The sequence below is a fragment of the Caloenas nicobarica genome, chromosome 2 (assembly GCF_036013445.1).
Source record: "Caloenas nicobarica isolate bCalNic1 chromosome 2, bCalNic1.hap1, whole genome shotgun sequence".
Lineage (NCBI taxonomy): Eukaryota > Metazoa > Chordata > Aves > Columbiformes > Columbidae > Caloenas > Caloenas nicobarica.
Genome location: NC_088246.1, coordinates 116,708,576 through 116,731,520, shown reverse-complemented (window position 1 = coordinate 116,731,520; position 22,945 = coordinate 116,708,576). Strand labels below are relative to the sequence as shown.

The window sequence follows — 22,945 nt, the reverse complement described above, 5'->3', positions numbered from 1 at the left end:
ACTTTTCACTGTGAATTGTTTCCCAGGTTCTGCTTGAAATTCAGGTTGTTGTTAACCAGCAATCCTTTTGGAAATTGCTTTGAAGAAAGCTTAATGATTGGAGATTATCGTAAAGCCAGATTTCCATGAATACCACTTTAAGTGTTTTTGGCATTCATAGGTCTCCTTTGTTCTGTGACCTTCCACCACAACTATAGGTGGTGTTCCAAAATCAGACATATGCTACAACTATATCTTTAGCATTAGATGGCTCTTCCAAGAGCAGACAGACCATTAGATGCTCCCTGGTCTGTTCTCCTGCCTTTGCACAGGTATGAATGTTTGGAATAACTCCATTTCCACATACTGTGGTTCCTCCAGTTCTTGTGTAGACACCTTTCAAAGGTTTTCACATTTGACCAGCAGATTGCTGCAACCTCAGATGAGTGTTTGGAAACATCAGTGTCCATTTCCTGGACCTTCCTGTCTATCCTGAGCTGCGAACATGACTACACTTGGGTACGAAACCTTCTTCGCAGTTTCAGTGGGTTTATGGTTGCAGCATATCGGTTCAGTGTATCTTGCGCCTTTGATCAGCCATAGACGTGCTGTCTTGCGGGCACTTCTGGTGTGTGATACAGCAATCTCAGCAAGCACACATGGCTCGCTAAGACTTATCTAGAGGAATGTCCCAGCTTCTTTGTGTGTACTTACATTTCTCAGGCTTGATTTTCCTTTTTTTCTTGGAAAAAGTGACGATTTTCAGTGATGTTGGGGACAGGTGTTGGAGATGCTTTAATGAATATAGAAAATAACATAGTGTGTGTTTCTTTTTCCAAATGTCAGCAATTTATGGTTATCTGTTATCAGTGTAAAGGTATTTTCAGTATTCCATCAGTCTAAGTTTTCTCATCAGCGTGATAACATAATTGCATATAGATCCTGCTGTACAGACAAAGATGTTCAAGTGAATACTTAGTCAAAGGCACAGAGATGTGTGTTGTCTATGAACAGAACCACACAGAAAATATATTACAGAAGTTAAGCAGAGGCAATATTTAACCTATTGCCTTGACTGCGGAGGAGGCATGTCAGCTCAGATACCCGGCTCCTGCTTGTAACGCTGTGTTCCAACCAAAGTTACCAGTAAGTGATCTAGAAGGGGAAGAACCCCAGCATCCATAACAATTTATTTTCAAAATCCTGTTCTTTTTTCCCCTCTTTTTTTTTTGTGGGGGGGAGGGCATGTTTTCCTGATGAGTGCTCTGTGGTCTTGTTTTTCAAGCAGCAGGAAAGAAAAACATCTCCCTTAATTTGCTCTGACTTTTGCCTGAGTAACTCTAATGCATTGTGTCCTGTGAAATCTATTAAAACCCTTCACACATTCAAAAAAGAATGTAGAGATGTATATTCACTCTATAGAGAACAGTTTTAACTAAGCTGATACATATACACACACGTGTACATATATGAATGTACATGTATATAATTCACTCTATAGAGCAAATATATATCTGTACAGTATTTTTTAAGTGTGAAGGGTTTTAATACATACATAGATAAATAAAGAAATTAACAAGGGAAAAATATAGATAATAATAGATAATATTTGGATACAGAAATGAAAGAATAACCTGACAGAAATGGTCTTTTAGAATCGAAAGTTGCCTTTGCCTTCAACAACTCTGCTAAGAAAAAGAAACAGGGAGCAGTTTCCCTCCACCGTTCCGTCGGCTCTGCAATCAGCCCGGCCCTGTGGGGAGGGAGGGGGGCTCCCTGCTGTATCTTCCTTCATCAACATGGCATCTCCCAAGGGGCCCGCACTGAATCTGTTAAGATTAGCTGTGCTCCGCATTAGTGACAGGAGCTGCCTGTCTGTCTCAGGAGTACACTGTGGCATGGTACTGCTTCCTGTTCGAGCAAAATCAAGGCTTTAATTGCAGGGGATTTTTTTTTCATTACCTGTTAATTGATAAATCATGCTCACAAGACTGTGAAACGAGTCGCATTGTGAGCGATCTTCCAGGTTTCTCTTCCTCCTCCCTCAGGACCAGGATGTACCCGATACTGGGAGCAGAGCTCTGGAAAAGCCTTCACCCCACAGCACCCCATGGGCAGCTCTTAAAGCAGGCGGAGGTGGCTGGGGAGCCGGTGCCTTTTCCAATACAGGTCCTCTAGTGATGGAGCCTCAGCTGGGAGACTTCGCACCACTGCCCTTCCATCCTGGGGTAGCAGCAAAGGCAGCAGTTTTGCAGCCCTGCTTCCCAGGTTCGTTCTCAGCTGCCTGGATTTTGAGCAGACCATAGGCTGCTGTAGCTTGGCACGGGCTTGGCTAGAGACAGCAGCAGACCTGGAAGAGGGAAAGGTGAATTTTAAGTCACCTTCATGCACCTGCATGGGTACATGCAGCTGCGTGCGCACAGACACAACTTCTTTTGTGCATGTTAGCTACAGCTATGGATCAGGCCTTTGATCTAAAATCAACAACAAAAAATGAGTTGGGCATTCAAGTCACCGTTTTCAGGAGGCACATAAAACATGCATTTTTTTTTAAGATCTCTTTTGTCATTTCTGTCCTTTTATTCTTGCTTCTATTGCAAGTAGCAAGAGGCCACCGTCTTGGGAGGAACAGTAAAAATCCTGAGTATAGTGAAATAATTTAGCTGATAATTCCCCACTGTATAATTTTCTACGCTTCCTGCTAGCTGACCTTGTGGGCTCCTGTCAGGTTGCTAAGGGAAATCCAGCAGGACTCCTGCTCTGCTCCTCTACTTTTAAAAAAGTATTACAGGAAATGGAGGCATGTTTATGTCAGCTTAGTTATGTGCGTATTTGATCAAGTGGCATTCTCTAACCTTTTTCCTTGGGTTTGGTTTTGGTTTGTTTTTTTTTTTGGAGGGTGGTTTATTTGCTGTTTTTTAATTTGGATGATAGCTGTGTAGAGAGGAGCTGTTCCTAGCTAATCACTTGGCATTTTGGACATGAGAGGCATCACCAAAAAAGTAGGGATCAGGTGTGTGTGTGTGAAAGGTAAAGAGCGTAACTGGGGTGTTTGAGGAACCTGCTGGAATTGTGTCCGAAACTTCCTGTGTCCAGTGGCTTTATGCAAAGGTAGGTGTGTTGTCTGCACTAAACAGCAGCAATAATGAGGGATGGGAGCATTAAGGTTACCGTTGCCACCTTGGTAGGGTGAGCACAGCTGTTAAGATCTCCTAGACATTTGATGACTCGTGCACAAATGAGTTGATGTTCCCATTCCAGACAAATGTTGCCCACAAAAACACATCTGCCGTGGGTGGTGCTTTCGTTGCCTGTAGCACAGCAGAGAGGACGCAGGCTGAGTGCACAGAAATAGCTCTAGGTAATACGGAGATAGCTCTGTACCCCTTCTAGGTGGTCCCTCTCAGGACCGAGGTGGCTTGGATGGGAGCCACGGGCAGGAGGCGAGCACTGCTGCTGCCCATGCTGTGCCTGGTGTGCAGAGAAATTGAAAATATCGCTCGCCAGAGCTATCAATCTGGCACCTTTGACATCCCCCCAAAATAAATGAATCTGTTGGAATGGATTTGACTCATATTGCAGTTTTTACTTCCATGGTAGCTGTAAAAATAAAACTTCAGAGCCAGGCTGTGCTGTGGTGCCATGATGTGCCCAGGTTTGGAGTTTCACGTTTGGGGGTTTGAGCTGGGTTCTTTTTATTTGTTAGCATCCTTTAGGGTTTCTAACTTAAAATGGCAGAGGTCCCTTCGGACCTGAAGCCAGGCCAGAGAAACTAGGCTCATTTGAGGAACCCAGATTGTCCCTGTGGCCTCTAACCATATTCAAGGATATTCAAGGTTACTCATAAGGTGTTTTGGCACGACAGGCTCTGCAAGCAGGTGCAGCCGTTGCCTCCAGTGTGATTTTCCCTGACCTAGGAAAGTTTCCCTGTGCTACTTGTACAAGAAATAACAAACCATTGATTGGTGTCTGACTTGTTTGTAGGTAATTATAGGCCATTGATCTAACCAAGCTGGAGCTGTGGCACTGTAAGCTGTGCAGCCCTCATTACCTCTGACCTGGTGACTGCAGCATCAAGTCATTGGAAAACTCATCGAGAAGCGAATTGTACCTTAAGTTTTTGTCTGCTGCAGAAAAAGCAAAGGTGAAATGGTCACTGGTAAGTTTTAGCAGGCTGCATGTGATAACTTTGCAGCCGGATGTGTAAAACCAGAAGGTACCCTTGGGACAAGTGAGCTTCCTGCATTGTCCTGCTCTTTGTAGGCTGGTGGCTTTGGAAGGGGAATTTCATCAGCTGGCTTGCATTGCGTCTCAGCTGTCACAGGGAGAATGCAGTCGTATTCGTGATTAAATGTCACTAGGCTGTGGCACAGAGCTGGGAACATGACATTGCTTTGGACCAGATCCTTTTAAAATTCAGCAATGGTAGCAAATTATGTCTGCTATGGATTAAACACAAGCATTTTTTGATCTACATTCAATTGCATGCCCCAGAATTTTTATCAATAAGTCTACGATTTATAGACATTGATTTTGCAAGGCCTTTAACAGGAGAATAAAAAGGGCCCTCAAGGATCGAACTCGAAAACTATTGCTCTTGCAGAAATCTGGTACTTTATATTAGTGAGGGTGGCAAATCGTTGAGCAAAACAGCCTAGACAATAAGTTGTCACAGAGATTATTTTGGGATATTTGGTGCTTTTAATTAAAGTTTTCTTTTGGAAAGAAGTAAACCCTTTAAGTAGTCACGTAGGTTGCTCATCAGTTTGTCTGTTCTATTCATCCTCTGTATATCCAGTCTCCAGACCCTATGCACAGACTGAAGTAGCACTGTATAAATTATAGGCGTTTTCTCCTTCCACTTTCCCTGCTCTTCTGCATTAAGAGTTTTGGAATCAGAAGAGAAAAAAACATAAAATAAGATATTTGTTTCTAAGAAAAAAATGTCACTCATTTCTATTTTTTTGCCAGCACCTGAATTCATAAATAAAGGAAAATATTGTACCTGCCAGGAAGTATTATAAAAGGCACTTTCTTTCATGTCAACTTCCATTATTTTGAACACGATGTGTAAGGGCATTCAGCCTGCTGCACTGGAACATGCAGGGCGTGTTCGCCTGGTTTATATTTGCGCCCAGATTTGAATACATTTGATGTTAGCGGTGGATTTTTATGTTTGCTGCAGGATGATATTATATGACAGATGACAGGACAGCAGAATTGCCTTGGAAGTCCAGCTGCTGGGCTGCCATTCTCCAGGTTCAAAGCACAGAGGCACGTGTTTGCAAAACTGATGGTAGATACGGGGCATTCAGCGAGGGCCTATTTGCAACGTGATTTCCAATGGCATCGAGTGTAGGCAGCCCCCATGAACACAACCTCTAACAAAACAGGTCAAGAGGCAAATCCTGGCATCTGACACACTCTACAGTGACAACTATTTTTACCAAAAAAAATGACCAGTTTGTTCTGTCTTGTAATGGGCTGGAGCAGGTGACGGAAGTAACTCCGCAGACCATGAGAGCCTTTGTTGCATAACCACAAAAATACTATACAAATAGTAATGCGCTTTTCCTTTACTACACACTATTATGTGTATATTTTTCACTGACAGACAGGTGACTGGTTCAGATGGGCATAGACAGTGTAATTTATGCATCCATTTGGCGTGTGCGTGTTTCCAGATCATGGCATTGTCTCCTCTTCTTGCTGGATAAGTTGAAACATTGACAGGCAGTGTGTTCACTTTTTCCTTTTATTACAGTAATTTATAAGATATTTTAGCTAACAGGAGAACGGCCCAAGGGGGCATTCTCATGTTAATTACCAAATGTGGGCTTGTCAAAATCAAATAGCTTCAGGAATAATGCAAGTAGTACTGCATCATTATATTGTTTGGCCCTCAACCCCAATATTAGCTTTTAGAAGGAAGGAAAAAAAAGCTGATTTGATTGGGCTTTTAAATTTAAAAAATCCCCAAGTCTGACCCATCAGAGATCAGAAGAAAAATGCGAAAGAGAGCATGTAGTTTAAAACTGAATGTAGTCAAATAAAACACTGAGGTTTTAGTCCTTTTTTTTTTTTTTAATATTCAGCTAAAAACAAAAGAACTGTCACAACGTTGATTGCCGTTTTCTGACATTTCTCATACAGCTGAAAGTGCTTGCACCCGCTGTAGCGTACCGTCAGAAAATTCTGCTCCCAACATTGCGGTGTAGGGTTCGCAGCTGATTCCATCTCTCCCTGTGGAACATCAGTAGTGGCCACCCAGTGTCCCTTCCTGACAATATTGTTTTTCCTGCCATGCGATGCCACACTCCCCACATCATCCATCCCATTCCAGTACACCTAGGTGCTGTCTATGAGAATCTGCCAACAGAGAAGATATGTTCATAAATATATACACGTAGACATCAATGCGGATTCATATTGTCTCATCATTTCTGAAACCGTCAGCATGACCAGTGGAGTTCCAAGACAGTCATTAACCAGCTTTAATGCTGCATCATTGAGTTCTCATAACTCATATTTGAGGGTTTGAGATGATCAGTCAATAATTGCATTTTCTCCTTTACATTGCAATATTGCATTGTTTACTTTAGTCCACCCTACAGACCATCTCTGCCACTTGAGAAACTACCGAAGAGAATCCTGTCTTGCAATCCACTGGTTTCTGAGCGCTGTAAATATGAGCAAGGCGGATAATGGAGAATTCCTTCCTGCAAGGCTGTTCTGCCAGTCAGAAGTTGGACATTACTATGTTTATTTAACTTAACTGATTTTGTGCTGCTGCCATGTTTCACGGTGCAGGAGTAGAACAGACTTTACTGAATCTTTCAACAAACCCACATAAATGTTTCCCAGTTCTAGAATGTTGCCCAGTCTGAGGCTTGTCTTACAGACTCTTTGTTCCACATGAACCCTTCTAATTGCCAACCAGCTTCTTGCAAAAGGCCATTTCCAAAAGCAATCAGATTCCAGTCCTGTTGAACCATTTTGGATAGCAAAGTCTAAATCTACAAATGCCTAAACAAACAAAAAAAACGAAACACAAAACACCACAACCTTCTGGCATAAGAATTCATCTAGTTGTGCCAGAATAGACCTGGTGAGTTGAACATTTCTGACCACGGTTGTCATTTCTATGAAGAAAAATGCTGTCTCTTAGCTCAAACCAGCTAGGGCTTTATAGCTCAAAACCAACAAGTTGAATTTTGCCTACAAGTCAGTAGACAGCCACTGTAGCTCTTCAAGGATTGTAGTCCGCAGTACTTGCAGTAACTGTGTGGCCCTGCAGTGAAACCCCCATAGATGCAAATATCTTAACTCTAAAGGCAAAGGCAGATAGCATCTCGATCTGCTCATAGGCTTGTGAAAATATAAGTCTTCCTGCCAAGCAAAAGTGGTGAGAAGAGCTCTTAGTAGTCACTACTACCTGAATTGCTAATACAGACAATTATTCTCCAAATAAACAGGTTTAGAAAGTAAGCCTTAAGAATCCTTTGGCCAATGTACTTCCACACATTTTCCCATGTTACTTATGAGAGCAGAATTATCATGATTTATTTGGGTGGAGCTTTAACCAGGTGTTTCTTCCCTGTTCATCAGTACTTATGAGATGCTTAGGTAGGATAGTTTTCCAGTTGAAATCAGAAGGGATGGAGGTGTAAAGGTATGTCTACCCTGGTAGGTGAACATGCTGCCATTCACATTGCTTTTCTTACGTACCTCGTGGTTCTCTCTTTACACATTTACAACACTGATGACAAAGCAGAATCTTGCAGTGAAGATCTTTGTGACCTACCAGGGTGGGAAAATACCCCATGACTCCTCCCTCAGTATATCCCAGAATTGAAAGTAAATGGCATAGGTGGCAACTTGTGGAGAAAGACTCCCTCTCTTAGGACATTTTTAGGTCATTGGTATCATATATTGCAGAGCAATTGTACTCTATGTAGGAGAGACTAGAATTTGACTCTGAGGTTTTATTGTGTCACTTCTGGAAATTCAGGAAACATCACAGGCTGAAATTCAAGCAGAAAAGGCTCATTATTCTTACGGACTGTTACTCAAAACTTCACAGCGACTTTTGCAAATTGACTCGGACAGGTAGCTATCAAACACCCCTATATCTCCGTTAGAGCTTGCACAGCCACAAGAAATCTATCTGGATCTGACTAGATGCTGAAAATAATTCCTCGCAGTCAGAAACACTTGACTCCATCACCTGAAGCAACCAACCTGGATTAACCAGCTTGTTTAACACCTGTTTTCTTTGACTCTTGCACAGTTACAGCAGATTTCAAAAGCTCTTTTCTTTGTAATCAATACATTCAGAACTGGGCTTAATCCACTGGCATTTTAGCCATCATCCTTTCTGCTTCGTTAGTTTGAGGTCATCTAAATTGTACAGCATAGCTGATCCTGCCTTAAGGCAGGGGGATGATCTAGGTGACCTTCTAAAGTCCCTTCCAACTCTGTTTTCGATGATTCTGTGATACGATTTGTCAAAAAAAATAGATGAGCAGGTACTTAGGGGTATTTAGGATATATCTTCATCACTAATATGGTTTGATACCTATGCAGTTTTCCTGCTTAGATCCATAGCAGTCAGTTTTGAGCTTTAAAGAGGTACTTTTTAAATGCTGGTGGAAAATGTCTGTACGACTCAAAAAAAGGAAAGCTAGGGATTGTTGGCATGTTAGAAAGGCACATCTCCTGCTCTATGTTTGCTGCTACCGCACAGCACAGATTAAAAACATGGCTAGCTATACAAGTTGAACACGGGCTATCAGGGACATGTGTGTTAGTGATGTCTAATAAGAATCTATTGGTGTGGAAATTGGAATAACACAGACTGGTTAGTGAAGATGACTTTAACGCTGCAGTAAGGTGACCTGTACACAAATGCTAGTCACTAGGTCAACCCTGACATTTGTAGTGGACATTCTCTATCAAACACAGGCTGGAGGTTGAAGATTTCCTATATTTAAGGCCAAGCATACGCATCATGGACTCATTGTGTCCTTGAGCCTCTTCCTTAATTTATGCTGAGCTGTGTTCTCAGCTGTAGTGATTACCAAAGGTAGCTTTGATGGAGACTGCAGGAGGGAAATGAAGTCTCTGACAGGGTTCCCGTGCAGCCAGTTCGTGGTGATGCTGTTGTATAGAGGCAGCTGAAGTCAGCAGGTCAGATATGGACTTCTTCAGTTGGCTTATGGAGAAACTCCCTTGCTCCAGAGGATTTAAATGGGAACACTGTCAGGTTTAGTGTTCCCGTCGAGCTCAATTTTCTTGGCGGACTGCAAGTGGAGAGAAAGTCTCAAATGCAGCCCAACCCTAGGTCATTAGGGGCTTTAAAAGATTACAGTCAGGACCTTGAATTGTGTCTAGTAATAAACGGGGCATTAGCAGAGTGTGTTGAGCTCACAATGGCTTTGTACAGTAATACTCCAAATACAAAAAAAAAAGAAGTGTACCGCTTAAATGAACATTTACTTGGTTTGGTTGAAGGAAAGCAGGGAAGGGTGAAGGCAATGGAAGAAAAACACATGAAGCTTGTGTTCTTAAGCCACTTAGAGGGCTGAGCTAGCTAATGGGAGACAGAGCCCTCCCCTTTAAATTAATTGAGCAAATACAATCTTACATTAATCTAGTTGACGATAGTAGATTTTATGTTCAAAATGAGAATTCAACTCCTTGTAAATAAATAGCACAAAAATATCCCTCTGGTATTTACAAAGATGCATGTTTTATCAGCAGTTTCAGTGGATAAGCTAGAGGTTGAGTGGGTTCAAGAAACAGAGTCTCTCCTACCAGCTGAAATATCTTTTGAAAATCAAGGCACGTAAAAAAGGGGACAAGGTAGAAAACCTCACATAACTACTTCTCACACTGTCCATCTTTTCTATGGAAGACTTACAGTGTTCAACATTCTCAGTCCAGAAATTTTCACTGGTGCCAATTTACTCTTTCAGAATAAACAATGTAAGATTTTGAAATGTTGAGTGTTTGCAATTGGCGAATGTATGCATCCATAGATGCAGCAGTGGGATGCATTAATGTATTATCACGTTGTTGGACAGCGGGGTGAAAGGTATGTTAAGAGAACAGGAGCGCAGCAATGAATGGGATATTCATGTGCTCAAAGTGCACGTGTGTGCAAAGGGAATGAACTGCCCTACTGCACGATACCTCTGCGTTTCCGGAAGATACCTCCATACTGCAATTTATCTGTATCTTTCAGACTTCTGTCACACTGAAGGTGTAGAATTGTTTGTCCACAAAGTTCTTTTAAGCTGTAATTCTGGTTTGACCTCAGGGACCCTGTGCAACCTTATTTCATGCAATCCTTAAAATGAACTGATCTTTGTGACAAAGGGTAGTCAGTAAAAAGCATGTTGTAGCATGAAAGGGGGGGGTATGTGGGCAGCTGCATTTCTAGTTATGGCTCAAGTCTCCTCCTTTTGGAGATCCGTGTTTTATTGATCCTGATTCATTTGTAGAAGAAAAATAAACAGCACTCCAGAACTTACATCTTCTTTCAAAACAGGGTTGAAGGAATTGAATGGAGACTGACAGGAGTGCTTAGCGCTGTGGATATCTATATACTGTCTGGCCAAAGGGTAAATAGAGGACATTCATTTGTTCATCAGCTTCCAAATCTCCTCTCTGCCCCTCCCGAAGAGGGGAGGGAAGAAAAAATAATTTGGAGAAGGGGGTTTTGAATACTTCATATTCTCTTTTGCCCATTTCTAGCAGAGCCAGGCATGAACAATTAAATCTAGGGCTTCCCTGTGGTCTGTGAATAACACAGCACAGTGCTAACCATCAGGGCACAAAGGCAGACAACAAAAGGGGCTTTTTTTTATTTTTTGTTTACCCTTCAGGACACTGTTTACCTTATCACTGAAAGGGAAGTTATCATCTCATCCCTTTTGGAAATCGTACTGGGTTGATTCTGTACCTCCAGGTATGGGACTGGCTAGTGATGAAGTGGGCACATCAGCCGGGGTGAGGGAAGTCACACTGGGAGCTGTTGCGCTCCCTCTCCCCTCTCACTCCCTCCGTCTTTCCCTCTGCTTCTCACTCCCTCTCTGTCAAACCTTTTTCTCTCTCTCTCTCTCTTTCAGCTGGAATGATTTCTTTTCCTCCCCCCTCCCCTCTAAATTTACTTCACAGCAGATTGTCTTGTAGTAAATCACCAAAAACCCAAATAGCACTAAAGCATTCTGATACAACATTAGCATTTGCTTAACAAGCACAAGATAAACATTAAACAAAGAACTGCATTTCTTTATTAGAGGCTGCAAGATACATAATCCATGAGCACAAGAAACATGGGACCCAGTGGATATGCAGATGTGTGTTATTTCATTGGCGCTGGGCGGCCTTGTTAGAAAAGGTTTTCATCTGAAGGCTTGGGGGTGGATGGTTGACTGTCCCTGGTGGGGCTGTAACTAGATACGGAGACTGTTGCAAGCCAGGCTGGGCTCCCCGGTGGATGCGCTGATTGGGCAGCCCGAGGAAAACTTGGGAAGCATCAGGAAGTGAACTCAATCACCTTGGGGATGAGAGGGGAGAACCAGATGAAGGCATTTGACTTCTTTTGTAACTCCCACTAAGGACAGATTGCCAGCGCGATCCAGCCTCCATAACTGCAAATCAGGCCCTTTCCCCTATGCCGATTTCATTAGAATGGCCAGCATGGTGCAAAGAGGAGGGAGGGGAAAAAAAAGGTTAGACACAGTAATTTTACAGGCAGGCGGGTACAAAAAAAATCTGCATAATTAAGCAGTCAAGGCTGCTAATAGGGGAGTTTATATGCTCTGGGACCAGGCAAGGGCAGCACATATGGATATAGCACTGGATATTAAATCTACGGCATGCAGACTTACTTCAGGGCCCTTAGAGAAAAGGCTAATTATAGAGAGAGGAATTGTGTTTACTGGTCTGTCTTGGGCAAAGATGTTGAGAGAAGTGCAACCAAGTTTTGCAGTTAGACATGAACAGTCTGTTAATAGAGATATCAAAAATATGTGCTTGTGGTTGCTTCATATCTAATCAACAGGAAATCACAGATTCTGAGACCCCCTTCTCCCAGTTAAATGAGGAGGGGAAAACACATACATATACATATTCCGGATGCAGGATGTGAATGTGTTCATTATTAAATTGCTGGAATTTAATCTGAACCAAGCTCTTTATCATCAATAAATTATATTTAGCAGTTTACCCTAGTTTAGCTACTCCTGTTTAAAAATGTCAGTGCTTCTGGGTATAAGCTCCAAGTCAGCATTAAAATATAAATGGATAATATGACTGGAAGTTGCAATGGGCAGGACTGAGCAGTTAGAGAAAGGGTGTGTTTATGTAACAAGTCCTGACATGGTGGACATTAACATTTCATAATGCAGATCAAAGGTATGGAGAAGACCCAAGAGCCCCCAGTCAGAGGTCCCTAGCAACTGTCTAGTATGCTCCATGAGATGATTTCTCCAAATTAGAAAGACTTAGACTTTTCTTTATCTATATAGATAGAGAGAGATATTTTTTTTTTAATGCTTTCAAAAGTGATTAGCCTTTTTCTAGCTCCCTACCCACTCTCAAAGGAAAGAAGTGCTCCACTGTACTGAAGTGAGAAGGCTATCAAGGCATTACCATGCAACAGCGCCTCACATCCATAAGTGGTAGGATAAGCCAGTGCCCACTGCCTATTTTGATTTACTATTTTGCTACTTTAGGCTTTTGTCTTTTTTGTGTTTTGATGGAACACACCAAGCTCTGTCATTGTGGGTAGCCCTGTTCTGGAGTCATGGAAAGCAAGAGTGTCATTCAGAAGTCTCCTGTGAGGGCCTCATTCAGCAGGATGTCAGAGCCACATGTGAGGTGCTGGGTACCCACCAGCACCTCGGGAGTTCAGTGTGATCATGAGGCGTTGTGGAGAGGAAGCCCTTGGTTTGGCTTCCTTTATTGCAGGGGTGGGGAAAAACAAACCAGCCTCCAGGGAATTCACTGAAGTTTTGTGTGGAGTCCTGTGCCAGCACCACAATAACATGCAGTGATAACACAGAAATGTGCAAAAAGCAGCCCCTGCCCCACATACTTGCAAAGGTGCTCTGAGTGCTCACTTTGCTAAGGACATAACATTTCCATCACTTGGTAAATAACTGCAGGCTGGTCTTCTAACAGTGACATCATGTCCCAAGCCATACAGCAAGTGAGCTCAAAGGATGCCAGCCAGGCTGAGCATGAAGAATATGCTCTGTTTGGGAGGGTTTTTTGGGTATTTTTTCACCCCAAACTACAAAATGAGGATGAGTGCTGGGGTCACCTGGGATCTGCGAAGCTGCTCTGCACTGGGTGGAACTCGTAGCAGGTGGCAATAGAGCCACAGTCCTGGGGCATCTGGGAGAGCAGAGAATTTCCCTTCCCCATACCTCACCCAAACTGATAAGTAATTAAATTATATGTATTTAAAATGCTGTTATTTATGCTGCTGCTAAGTCAGAAAGCTCAGCATATGTATGAAGCCCTGTTTCCTGAGGGTACCACGTTATGCAACAATCATATGGCCAAAGTACCTGTCCAGCTGCGTGTCAGTCTTTCCTATTTTCTTCATATTTGACAGAAGGAGAGAGGGCTCCAAGAGAGCTGTCCTACACATTTTGTGAGCATGCAGCTGAGTGGAGGACTTCAATCCGTATAGCGTTCCCAGATAGGGAAAAAGTGTATGCTGAGGTTCAACCCTTTCTAAAGATTATGGATTTTGTAGTAGAGAATATAAAAATAAGACCTGGGAGAGACCATCCACATGTACGTTCTTGGACACAGAATCCATCAACTGGGAAACACAAATCTGGAGAAAGCAAGTCTTTCCTACTTTCCAGTTGATGCAGAATTCTTTGCTTGTTTTTAATCTTTGTGTAACTTGTGTTCATCTTCTCCATCTGCTCAGCTGGGATGCTCTCACTGTGCTACAATTTCTTTCCTATGCAGAGCCATCTCACTTACTGATCTTTACAATAGTTCCCTGCTCCTTTGCTTAGATTTGTAAATGGGACAGGGAAACAAATACACGTGGGTATGTGTGCACACATTTTTCCACAGTTTACATGGTAGTTAAAAGGATTAAGGAAAATCCTATTCCAGTATTTTTTCCATATGTTTGCAAGAAAATCTGCCTTAGAACATTTACAGGGTGTCTATAATGATGGTATTAAAGCATCAGAATTGCCCCTTCTGAAACACAGTTTGTGGACAGTTATGTTATCAGTTTCGGTGTGAATAATATCAAATTGTGGAAGATGCTTGTTTTGAGGCCTGTTTCAAGAATAAATTGAAATTGCCAAAAGACAGAATAACTTTTTGCTACTGAGGAGCAAGCAGATAACCTGTCAATAGTGATGATCTAATGGCGGTCTCCAAGCTGTGCTGTGTCATCAGCCAGCTGTCAGTCCCACTAGTGTGTCTCAAAAGCACTAATTGTTGTGATATTATCAGTGTGAAAGCCGCTAAGAAAAATACACAGTCCCTTGGTGCGGCTTTGTAAAAGATAGGTCCAGGATCAAAGTTCAGTGTGGCTTGACTGGATTTCATTTTTGCTTGCATAGCTACCTGTTAACACATTACTAAGCACCTAATTGTAGCTGGTTGCAGCTGCAGTTATTTGCTGGTAAAAGACAGCAATCAAGCTGACTGCAGCCTCTGTCAAAAAGGTATTTGCCAGCTTCTCATAAAAGCGTCTCCTCTTCTTCTGTCCAGCTCCATTAGGCTTCGATCAGGGAAAAATGCGTACTCCTCCTCATTCACGTTGATATTAGAGACTTGCTCTGGCTACCATGTAAGGAGTAATTTGAAATTTAAGGAGTAATCCTGCTTAAGTAGCAGTTCAAGCATCATTTCTATATGCAATTTGAAATGCATATGCATGTATCTTTTATTGATGCCCATATCCATATTTCTGCTCCCCCACCTTCTCTTTCTCCAGTGCAGTTCATTCATTGCTTGATTGTTAAGTCCTGCAAAAGAGCAGAAAGTACTTCTCCTCTTTCGACTAGGAGCTTCAAAGACAGAAATAATATCTGTGTTTAGATAGAGTCTAATATAACACTGGCATTAGAAGAGATACTGGCATTAGAAGAGATATATAATTATAACTAGCAGACACCTGTCAGTAATGTTCTCTCAGTATTCCTCCACTGTTATTTTTGGCTCCTTTTTGCTCCGTTAATCCACCTATTCCCGTCTCCAAATTCCACTGCTTTTTCCTTCTCATCATCTCAATGATCTCTCCGTTTCTTTCCAGCTCTACAGCCCGTTCTCTTACTAGAAGCCAAGTTATATTTCACCTTAACCATGTTGGTTTTCCTCAGACTAAACAAATGCAGCCACCAAGCTTGTTTTGGATACTGATTTATGTGGTTTACTTACAGTTACTTGTGTTACTCTTACCCCTTTATCAACTACAAACATCTCGTGATCATTTCCAAAGATTTCTGTCCAACCCTGCCTATGCTCCCTTGCTGAGATTCCTGTAACCCTGCCTCTGTGCTCTTCTAGGGCTCATGGTTTTGAACACCTCTTTCTGGAGTTACAGCCAATATCCCACTATCTTTTGTCACAAGGCTCTTGTACTTTGAGGAGATGTTGTCAGGACCCCTGCACAGCCACACCTTGTCCAGCTTTGTGTCCTCTTCAACATCCAAGTTCTGCCAAGCTTGCCCAGAGTGATTATTTGTTTCAGAAAAAAAAAAAAAAAAAAACACAACAAAAACCCACAGCAGAAATATGTGCACTGTTTTCAGTGTTTCCCGTCCCATTCTTTTCCGGCTGCTTGTCCTCACACAGAGAGGTTCTCTGGGCTGGGACCACCCACTTGGAATATAGTGTGAGCTACGGGGAATGGGTAACAAGGCCAGGTGACAGTATATTCTAGTATATTCTGCTGTTCTTCTCATTCCTTCAAACTCTGACAGGTTACATGCTCACATCTTTTGTGCTCAGACATCTTCGGATGGTCTAGAAAAATGCATTTTTAAGAAGATTCAAGTGACTGGGCATTAAGGATTTGGCAAAGCTTATGCAAGCAGCGGGATCTGGGACCCAATCCTGCAGATACTCAGGGAATTTTACAAAGCTCTGAGTATGGACAGAGCAAGAGAGGAGAGGCTATATTTATCCTGGTAGGCAACACCAGGGACATGAAAACAATTGACCCCTTTGTTTCTATTTCTCCCCACTTTTGCAGCCCTGCCAGACCCAATTTAGCATCTGTACTCACCTTCCCTGAAGGCAATGCAGTCTTTTACTTGGCTTGAAACTGTTTTCCCAGAAACTCATATGTCAGCTGGCATAGGGAGAGATTTCTGGGAGAATGGGTGTGCGAGCTGGGTTCTGTGGCTCCTTAGTTTTTCTGCTGCTCTGGGTGTACCTCAGGAGACTAGCAGCCTGATGAATGCATTGTTCTAAAATGTCAAAATGACCTCTGGGCACAAAGTCTCGCGTCCTTCAGAACCACCCAACTTGTGCAAAAGCAAGAGAGGTGCAGCCATAGGGAAAATGTCAAGCCAGGACTGAATAGCTGTGAGCGTCATCGCCACCAGTAAACAGGATGACTTATTTGACCGGGGTAAAATGAACGCTAAAAATAGACGGTGCCCATCCAGTTCTCCCATTCAGTATTGCAACCCAGCTGCTGAACCAGGGAGTTTTGTCTACATTTGTGACACATCCTGCGTTTAAATAAATAAATAAATCAGGGAACATACAGTAGATGCATTTTACTGCCAGAGTGGAACTTCACAATCCTACCAGGGGACCTTTTTGTAATGTTTGTAATGTGCTGCTATCGTGCTTTAGCAAAGAAAAATGTCACTGCTGGGCTTTATTTTTAACAGACTTTTTTAACATCAATTAATGCAAGCAAATGTAGTGAAGCAGATCTTACTTTTTATTTATATTTGGGTGAAAGCAGTGAGGGGGCTTGGGGGAGCAGCATGCATGGGCAGGGGGTCCAGGGGGCAGTCCACTGGTGGTCACTGGGGTTGAGGAATCAAGCTGCCTTTTAATGTATCATTCATGTTGCATCTTAAAAAAAAAAACACATTACAAAACCTGCAACCTAAGTTATCCAACATGAAAGACCATATGCTCCATCGGTGTTCACTTGACTGAAATCAGTCAACCCCCATGCGCCCTCTTTATTATAACAGGTAAAATAATCAGGTCACCCTAAGAAGTGACACTTGTTACTTATTGCATGAACCCTATAAAAGTTCCATCATATTGTATTTCCCTGCTGCTTGAAACCACTATACTTGCAGTGTTTGCTGGCTTTCTCCTGTTTCTCTAACACAAATGCAAACACACATGCAGGATTGTAGGCAAACTCTTCCAGCATTGATTTGTTTTGTACTGCTGGGAAAAGACATCACCGCAAACCCTGGCAATGCAACATGTGCTTCTTTCACGTGGACCTTTCATGGAATTAAAGGTGAAAGATATACCTGTTATTTGGCAGGTATTTTTGACTTACCATGATGTGACAAAGTTTTGATCCAGGCACAGAGAGCACAGAATGTGTGATTCAAAGATAAAGTACTGTATATGATGTAATATCTTAACAACACAATGAACCAAGGGCAAAGCAACAACTTTAATTTGGAATTTTCCTGCTATTGCTACTTTTTACCGACACCTTCCAAGTGGTTTATTTTCCAAGAAATGCTGGTGGTTTGGTATATCAGCCAGCTTTCTGTTTGCTATAGTTCACTTTCAAGTTGGTTTGGTTTTTCGGGGTTGTTTTTGGTTTTGTGTTTTTCTTTCTCTTTATATCCAGCTTGTTGTTATTTTATCTTTTGGGGGAGAGGAAGGGTGTGCCAGTCACATATATTAAATGTTGGAAAGAGAAGGGGGTTGGTAGATGGTTTGCGAGTATGGCTTTTAGTTTGGTTGCCTACCTCAGTTTGCTTGCTGCTCTGTAGGTATTCTTCATCAACTATTATTTTCAGTTCTGATCTTGGCTTCTGGTGCCCAGCTGAACTACAGACACTGCTTACCTTTTCTGCTGTATAATTTTCAAGGATTTAACACAGCAATTTTTCTTCTTCTCTCTTGCCATATCACATATCAAGTCCAGCAAACAGAAATGTACATCAACAAAATATGTTGCTTATTTGTAAAAGTGTCACGGGATCAAAATCTGCATGCTTCATCTTAGCAAAATGCATTGCCGAATCTAAGAGTGAGCTCCTGCTGGTCAGAGTGCTAACATGGCACGGCAAGTGAATTTGCCCTCTTGCTCTCCTCCCATTCCTTTTTTTTCTTTTTCTGACTTCTAAAATGCCCCTGTTTTTCCAAATATGACTAGAGGGGTAATACCACTCCTTGACCTTATTTTCTGATGTTCAAATCCTGCCTAGTGTTAAACCCCTCCACTCACCTCCAGGTTTAAGAAAGTTGTTTCTTGAGTGAGGTGGAAGAGGCAATTGAAAGGCCTGGGGGATATATTCTACCTGCTTTACATCTTTACATCTCAGATGCTTGTTTTCCTCTCTTTGTTTGGAGAAGGACTGACGAGTAAGCATAACATGCCAGGCACTGTCAGTAGGTACAGAAACTTGTCACCTGCAAGGTTTATGATGAAGACACTTCATTTTAAACAGCATCAGGGCTTCAGAATGATGGCCCTCTGGCTTTCAAAAAGAAAAGACCAGGCAAGTTAAAAGCACATCATGCACGATTCTGTTAAGAAATACTTTTATTTCTCAATATCATCAAGAGGTTGATGACGGAAACAAAATCCTGTGCAGCTGACCTCTGTTACATAACCAGAGTACACGATATTTAAATGGTAGCCTAAATGAACATGTTTAGGTCTTGGACAAATTGTCATAAAGTTGAGAAATTAAAAATTTGCCCACGGCAAAGATGCCCACAACATCTTTGTAATTCCACGATAGCTGTAGAAATGTTTTTGGGTTTGTTTGGGGGTTTTTTTGTGGGCAATAATGCCTGAGATTGATCTGTAAAAGGGATGGCTGTCCTCCTGGCAGTCTCATTTTCCCTGACTAAATGCAAAAAAACCTGGGTCCACAAGTATTTTGTGTGTCTCCTTCCATTCTTCTGCTTATTCTTCAACCATGTCAACAGTACGTGTGGATAAATAAAATGTCATCAAGAATGCTGATATCTTCCTTTTCCTTTTTCCCTCCTCTAACTTATAATAATGTGGGGCAAAGGTCTACTTAACATAACACAGTTACGATAACTAGTACATTTGTATTTCTGCTATGATGAGAGGTCTGCTGTAGTGAGACTCATCCACTGTTGCTGCTGCTTCTCAGCAGTGTTAATTATTCTTCAGGCTCGTGTAGCGTGCGTATGGTAACACAAAATAAGCGATCAGGGAGTAGGATATTTTTGGTTTTATTTGTTGTGTCAGTGACACTTCCACTCTGACACAAACTCACAGCACAACACTCCTGATCTGTAATGAGGTTGTGTCCCAGGATGTGTATTAAAAGCACTAAATAGTCCCTTGCTTATTCAAAATCCTCATTTATCTGAATTAATTTTGTGTCCCCCATTTCATTTGGGTAAATTAGGTTTCACAGTTTCACAATTTGATCACAAGTCTCACAATGTTCAGAGCTTCTTTTTCAACCCGTGCCCCTGAAATGACCGTACTGCATCAAAATCTGTCTTCATTTAAAAAAAAAAAAAACCCTCAAATACCCGCTTTCCTTGTTAAAGAGAAACCTTCGGAGGGGAAACTGCCCGAAGTTGAATGCCCGGTGCAGAATTCCAGGCATACACTTGGTTAAATCTCATTATTTTTAACTTTTTCTCCCAATTTTGCAGCACTCGGTATTAACAGACTTGGTTCCAGCGACTGCTAGACACCTTGTGCATGTACCCACAGCACCGCAGGGCTGGAGCGGGTCAGCTTTGGGTGGTGCAGAACGAGCCCCGGAGCCTCGCAGGCAAGGGAAGAACAATTCCCCCGAGCCCGAACGGTCCATGGGCACAACCAAGCGGGGACGAGCGCTCAGCTCGGCGGGGGCAGCGCCTGGGCCGGGCCGGGCCGGGCGGGGAAGCGGGACCCGCCGCGGGGGTCGGGAGCCCCGCTGGGGCAGCCGGGCCGGGGCCGCGCCGCCCGCTCCCCTGGCCCGAACGGGGCCGCCAGGAGCGGAGCCGCTCCTGTCAGCGGGAGGTGTTGAGTGATGCGTTTCAAGGGGCCGGCTGGGAGGGGTGAGTGTGTGAGAGACGGAGAGGGGGAATTTGGCACTTCCCCAAACCGCCGGGGAAAGAAGGGGGTGGAAGAAAGCCCCGCAAACCTCCCCCCAGCCCCCCGCCCCATCTCTTGACCCCCTCCTCCCCGCTCCTGCGAAGTGGCGTTTGAATCCTCCTCCCTTTCTTCTTGGGTTCCCCTTTTTTTCCTACCTCTTCTTATTCAAATGGACTGACACGCAGACACAATGAACACTCAGAGGGCCTTTTGGAGGGTATCTCAGCCAACAAATGCAGGCTTGTAAGTTATTCATTAGAGTATGTCTTAGTAAAAGGCTAAAGCCTTACAGTGGTCAGTCACCTTTCTCTTGCTGTTACAGGCATGTTTTTCATATCACATTTCAGATTTCCTGAGAGTCTTACAAGTAATTTTTGTTTTTTCACTGATGTTAATCACCTCATAGTCTTTTAATGGCAGGCCACATTTTTCTCCAGCTCTGTAAGTTTTATCTAGAGAGGATATACGCTGACCTGACAGCCTATACATCGGTTTTTCTCATAGTAGTGCTCTATTTTTTTCCTTTGGTAATGTAGTTCGATGCCTTATACTTGTAACCTGCTGTTCTTTTTAATTGCTTATTGTTATTAATTATATAGTGGTAACATTGTTGGCTTGAGACATTTGGCTGTGAAAATACATCTACCATTGCCATTGGAGCTGGACTACGTTATCCGAGCTCTGTCTGGAAATGAATGCTTCTCGGCATTTCTTCAGTGAAATTCGAATGAGGGTTAAATCAAGATTTTCTTGTGCCTTTTCGCCTCCAGCTAGGTTTCATGCCCTTGTCCTGCTTCTGCTCGACACCTCTTCTCCTCCATCAGCCTTTTCAGTCCATCCCCTTTTTTCTTTATTTTTGCTACTACATCTGTTCTCCTTCCCCAGCCAATCTTTGCCGGTCAATGATACATCTCTTTTCACCCAGCTCTTCTCTGTTTCTTTTACTCTGTTGTTTTTCCTCTTTTTCCCTTATTATTTCATGTTCATAACTTTTCCATTCTGCTGTGTGGAAAGTTCACTGAGGAGGAGGGATGTTCTTAGGCACCACTCCTCAATTGCTAACATAGTGAGAAATGGTGTCTTTGCTTCAGTGAGGAATGAGATTTGATGAAGAGTTGGAACATATCTGTAAAAGTGACATTTAGAATAAAAAAAAAAAAAAGCCAACTCAAAACCACGTAACAAACAGAGGAAAAATAACTGATTTACCCTCATTATTCTCTTAGCCACAAACTAAGAACTGTTAATATAGAAATCCCAACAGCTGTTTGTTCAGCTCAGTGTGAAGTCTTAGTACCAGCAGAGAAAGTGGGAAGGAGAGTGGAGTAGGTTTAGAATGAAGTCTGGTCCTTTTTTGATATGTGAGCCCAAAGCTGCTGGCTTGCTTTATAGCAGGATCAAAGAGAGAGGTGGGGAAAGGTTAGTGCAAATTAAAATTGAGCTTTCTCATACTTTCTTAAATAAAACAGCAAACTAAGCCAGGCGAGCAATATAAATAATACTTTATATTAAATAGAGCTTCATCGTTTTAATACATTGCTGTACAAGGAGATCTCCCGTAACTGGCAAAACAGTTTGCTCAGGTGAAAATAATCTAATTAAATGCCTGGTTATCAGCATAGACCTGAGGAGCTTTACAGCCTGAACCACTTCTTCCTCCCTGATTTTTCTGAGGGCTGGGGGAAGCAGATGGAAGGTTAAGGCAGAAGTATGCAGGAAGTTGTAACACCCCTAAATGAGTTTAAGAGCTGGATCAATATCCCAGCAATTGCTGCTCATTTCAAAGTGTCCCTCACCTATTTAAGAAGATGCCAAATAGTCTTTGGCTCATATAATGGCATTCAGATTTGGAAAAAAATATCAATAGGATCTGACGTATTAGGAAATATCAGAAGCACTGTTATTTCTCTATGCTGTCTATTCAAATATCCAGTAATACAGGAAAGCCCTGTTCTGTTCTGTTCTATTGTATTCTATTCTACTTTTTTTCCCCATTTTCCTTTTTTCTTCCCCTTCTTTTAAGAGTAAGCAGGCAAGCTTTGTAGGTTGGATAAACATCATTTCAGCATTTAGAGACTGTCTTCCAGACATCGAATGGCTTCATGCCAAAAGAAGGCAGGCAGCTCTGACTCTTTCTGTATACTCAGAACAAAAGAAATATGTGAAGATAGTTGTGTACAAGACATAATTTCTACTGCTGTTTCACTGTGGTGTAGAATTAATACTGATACTTTGCTTGTCTCCATGCAAGATGTTTTCCCAGCATCCATAACTTTAGAACAGGTTGTGTTTAGTTTATGCAACATGAAATGTCCTCTCCTAGTTTAACAATTTGTATTTTCTTTGTGCAAAACTTAAATGTAGATATAACTTCCACCAGTTCCATAAGTCCCAGATGGGTGGGCATTGCTGGTAGGCATTTAATATCAAATAACAGAGAAAGCTGGTTTTCCACCCAGAAAGCAAGAACAAGAAAAAGAAACTGTAGCCCACATAGTGAACAAAAACATTGGAATTGAATAAACGAGGCTAAAAAAGCCAAAAGTTTTTACTTATATTTTACTGTTCTTAATTCTTCTGAATAAAAATGTAACATTTTTATTAGTTTTTCCTGCTACAGTTTGATTAAATTGTTAATAACTACTTTGCTCAGGCAATCTCTGAGCCATTCAAATT

General features: G+C 42.2%; 1 protein-coding gene across 10 annotated transcripts in view; it reads left to right on the top strand.

The window, feature by feature from the left end:
* ZNF521 (zinc finger protein 521) overlaps positions 1-22,945 on the top strand; it is a 235,960-nt gene that overhangs the window by 173,237 nt on the left and 39,778 nt on the right. Inside the window, exon 8 of one of the 10 annotated variants that reach the window (XM_065628657.1) lies at positions 3,964-4,035. The exons of the other annotated variants lie outside the window; for them this stretch is intronic. Coding sequence (XP_065484729.1) covers positions 3,964-3,986 — 23 coding nt within the window. The 3' untranslated portion in view covers positions 3,987-4,035. Of the gene's footprint in view, positions 1-3,963; positions 4,036-22,945 lie in introns of those variants that run through there. 10 annotated transcript variants of the gene reach the window in all.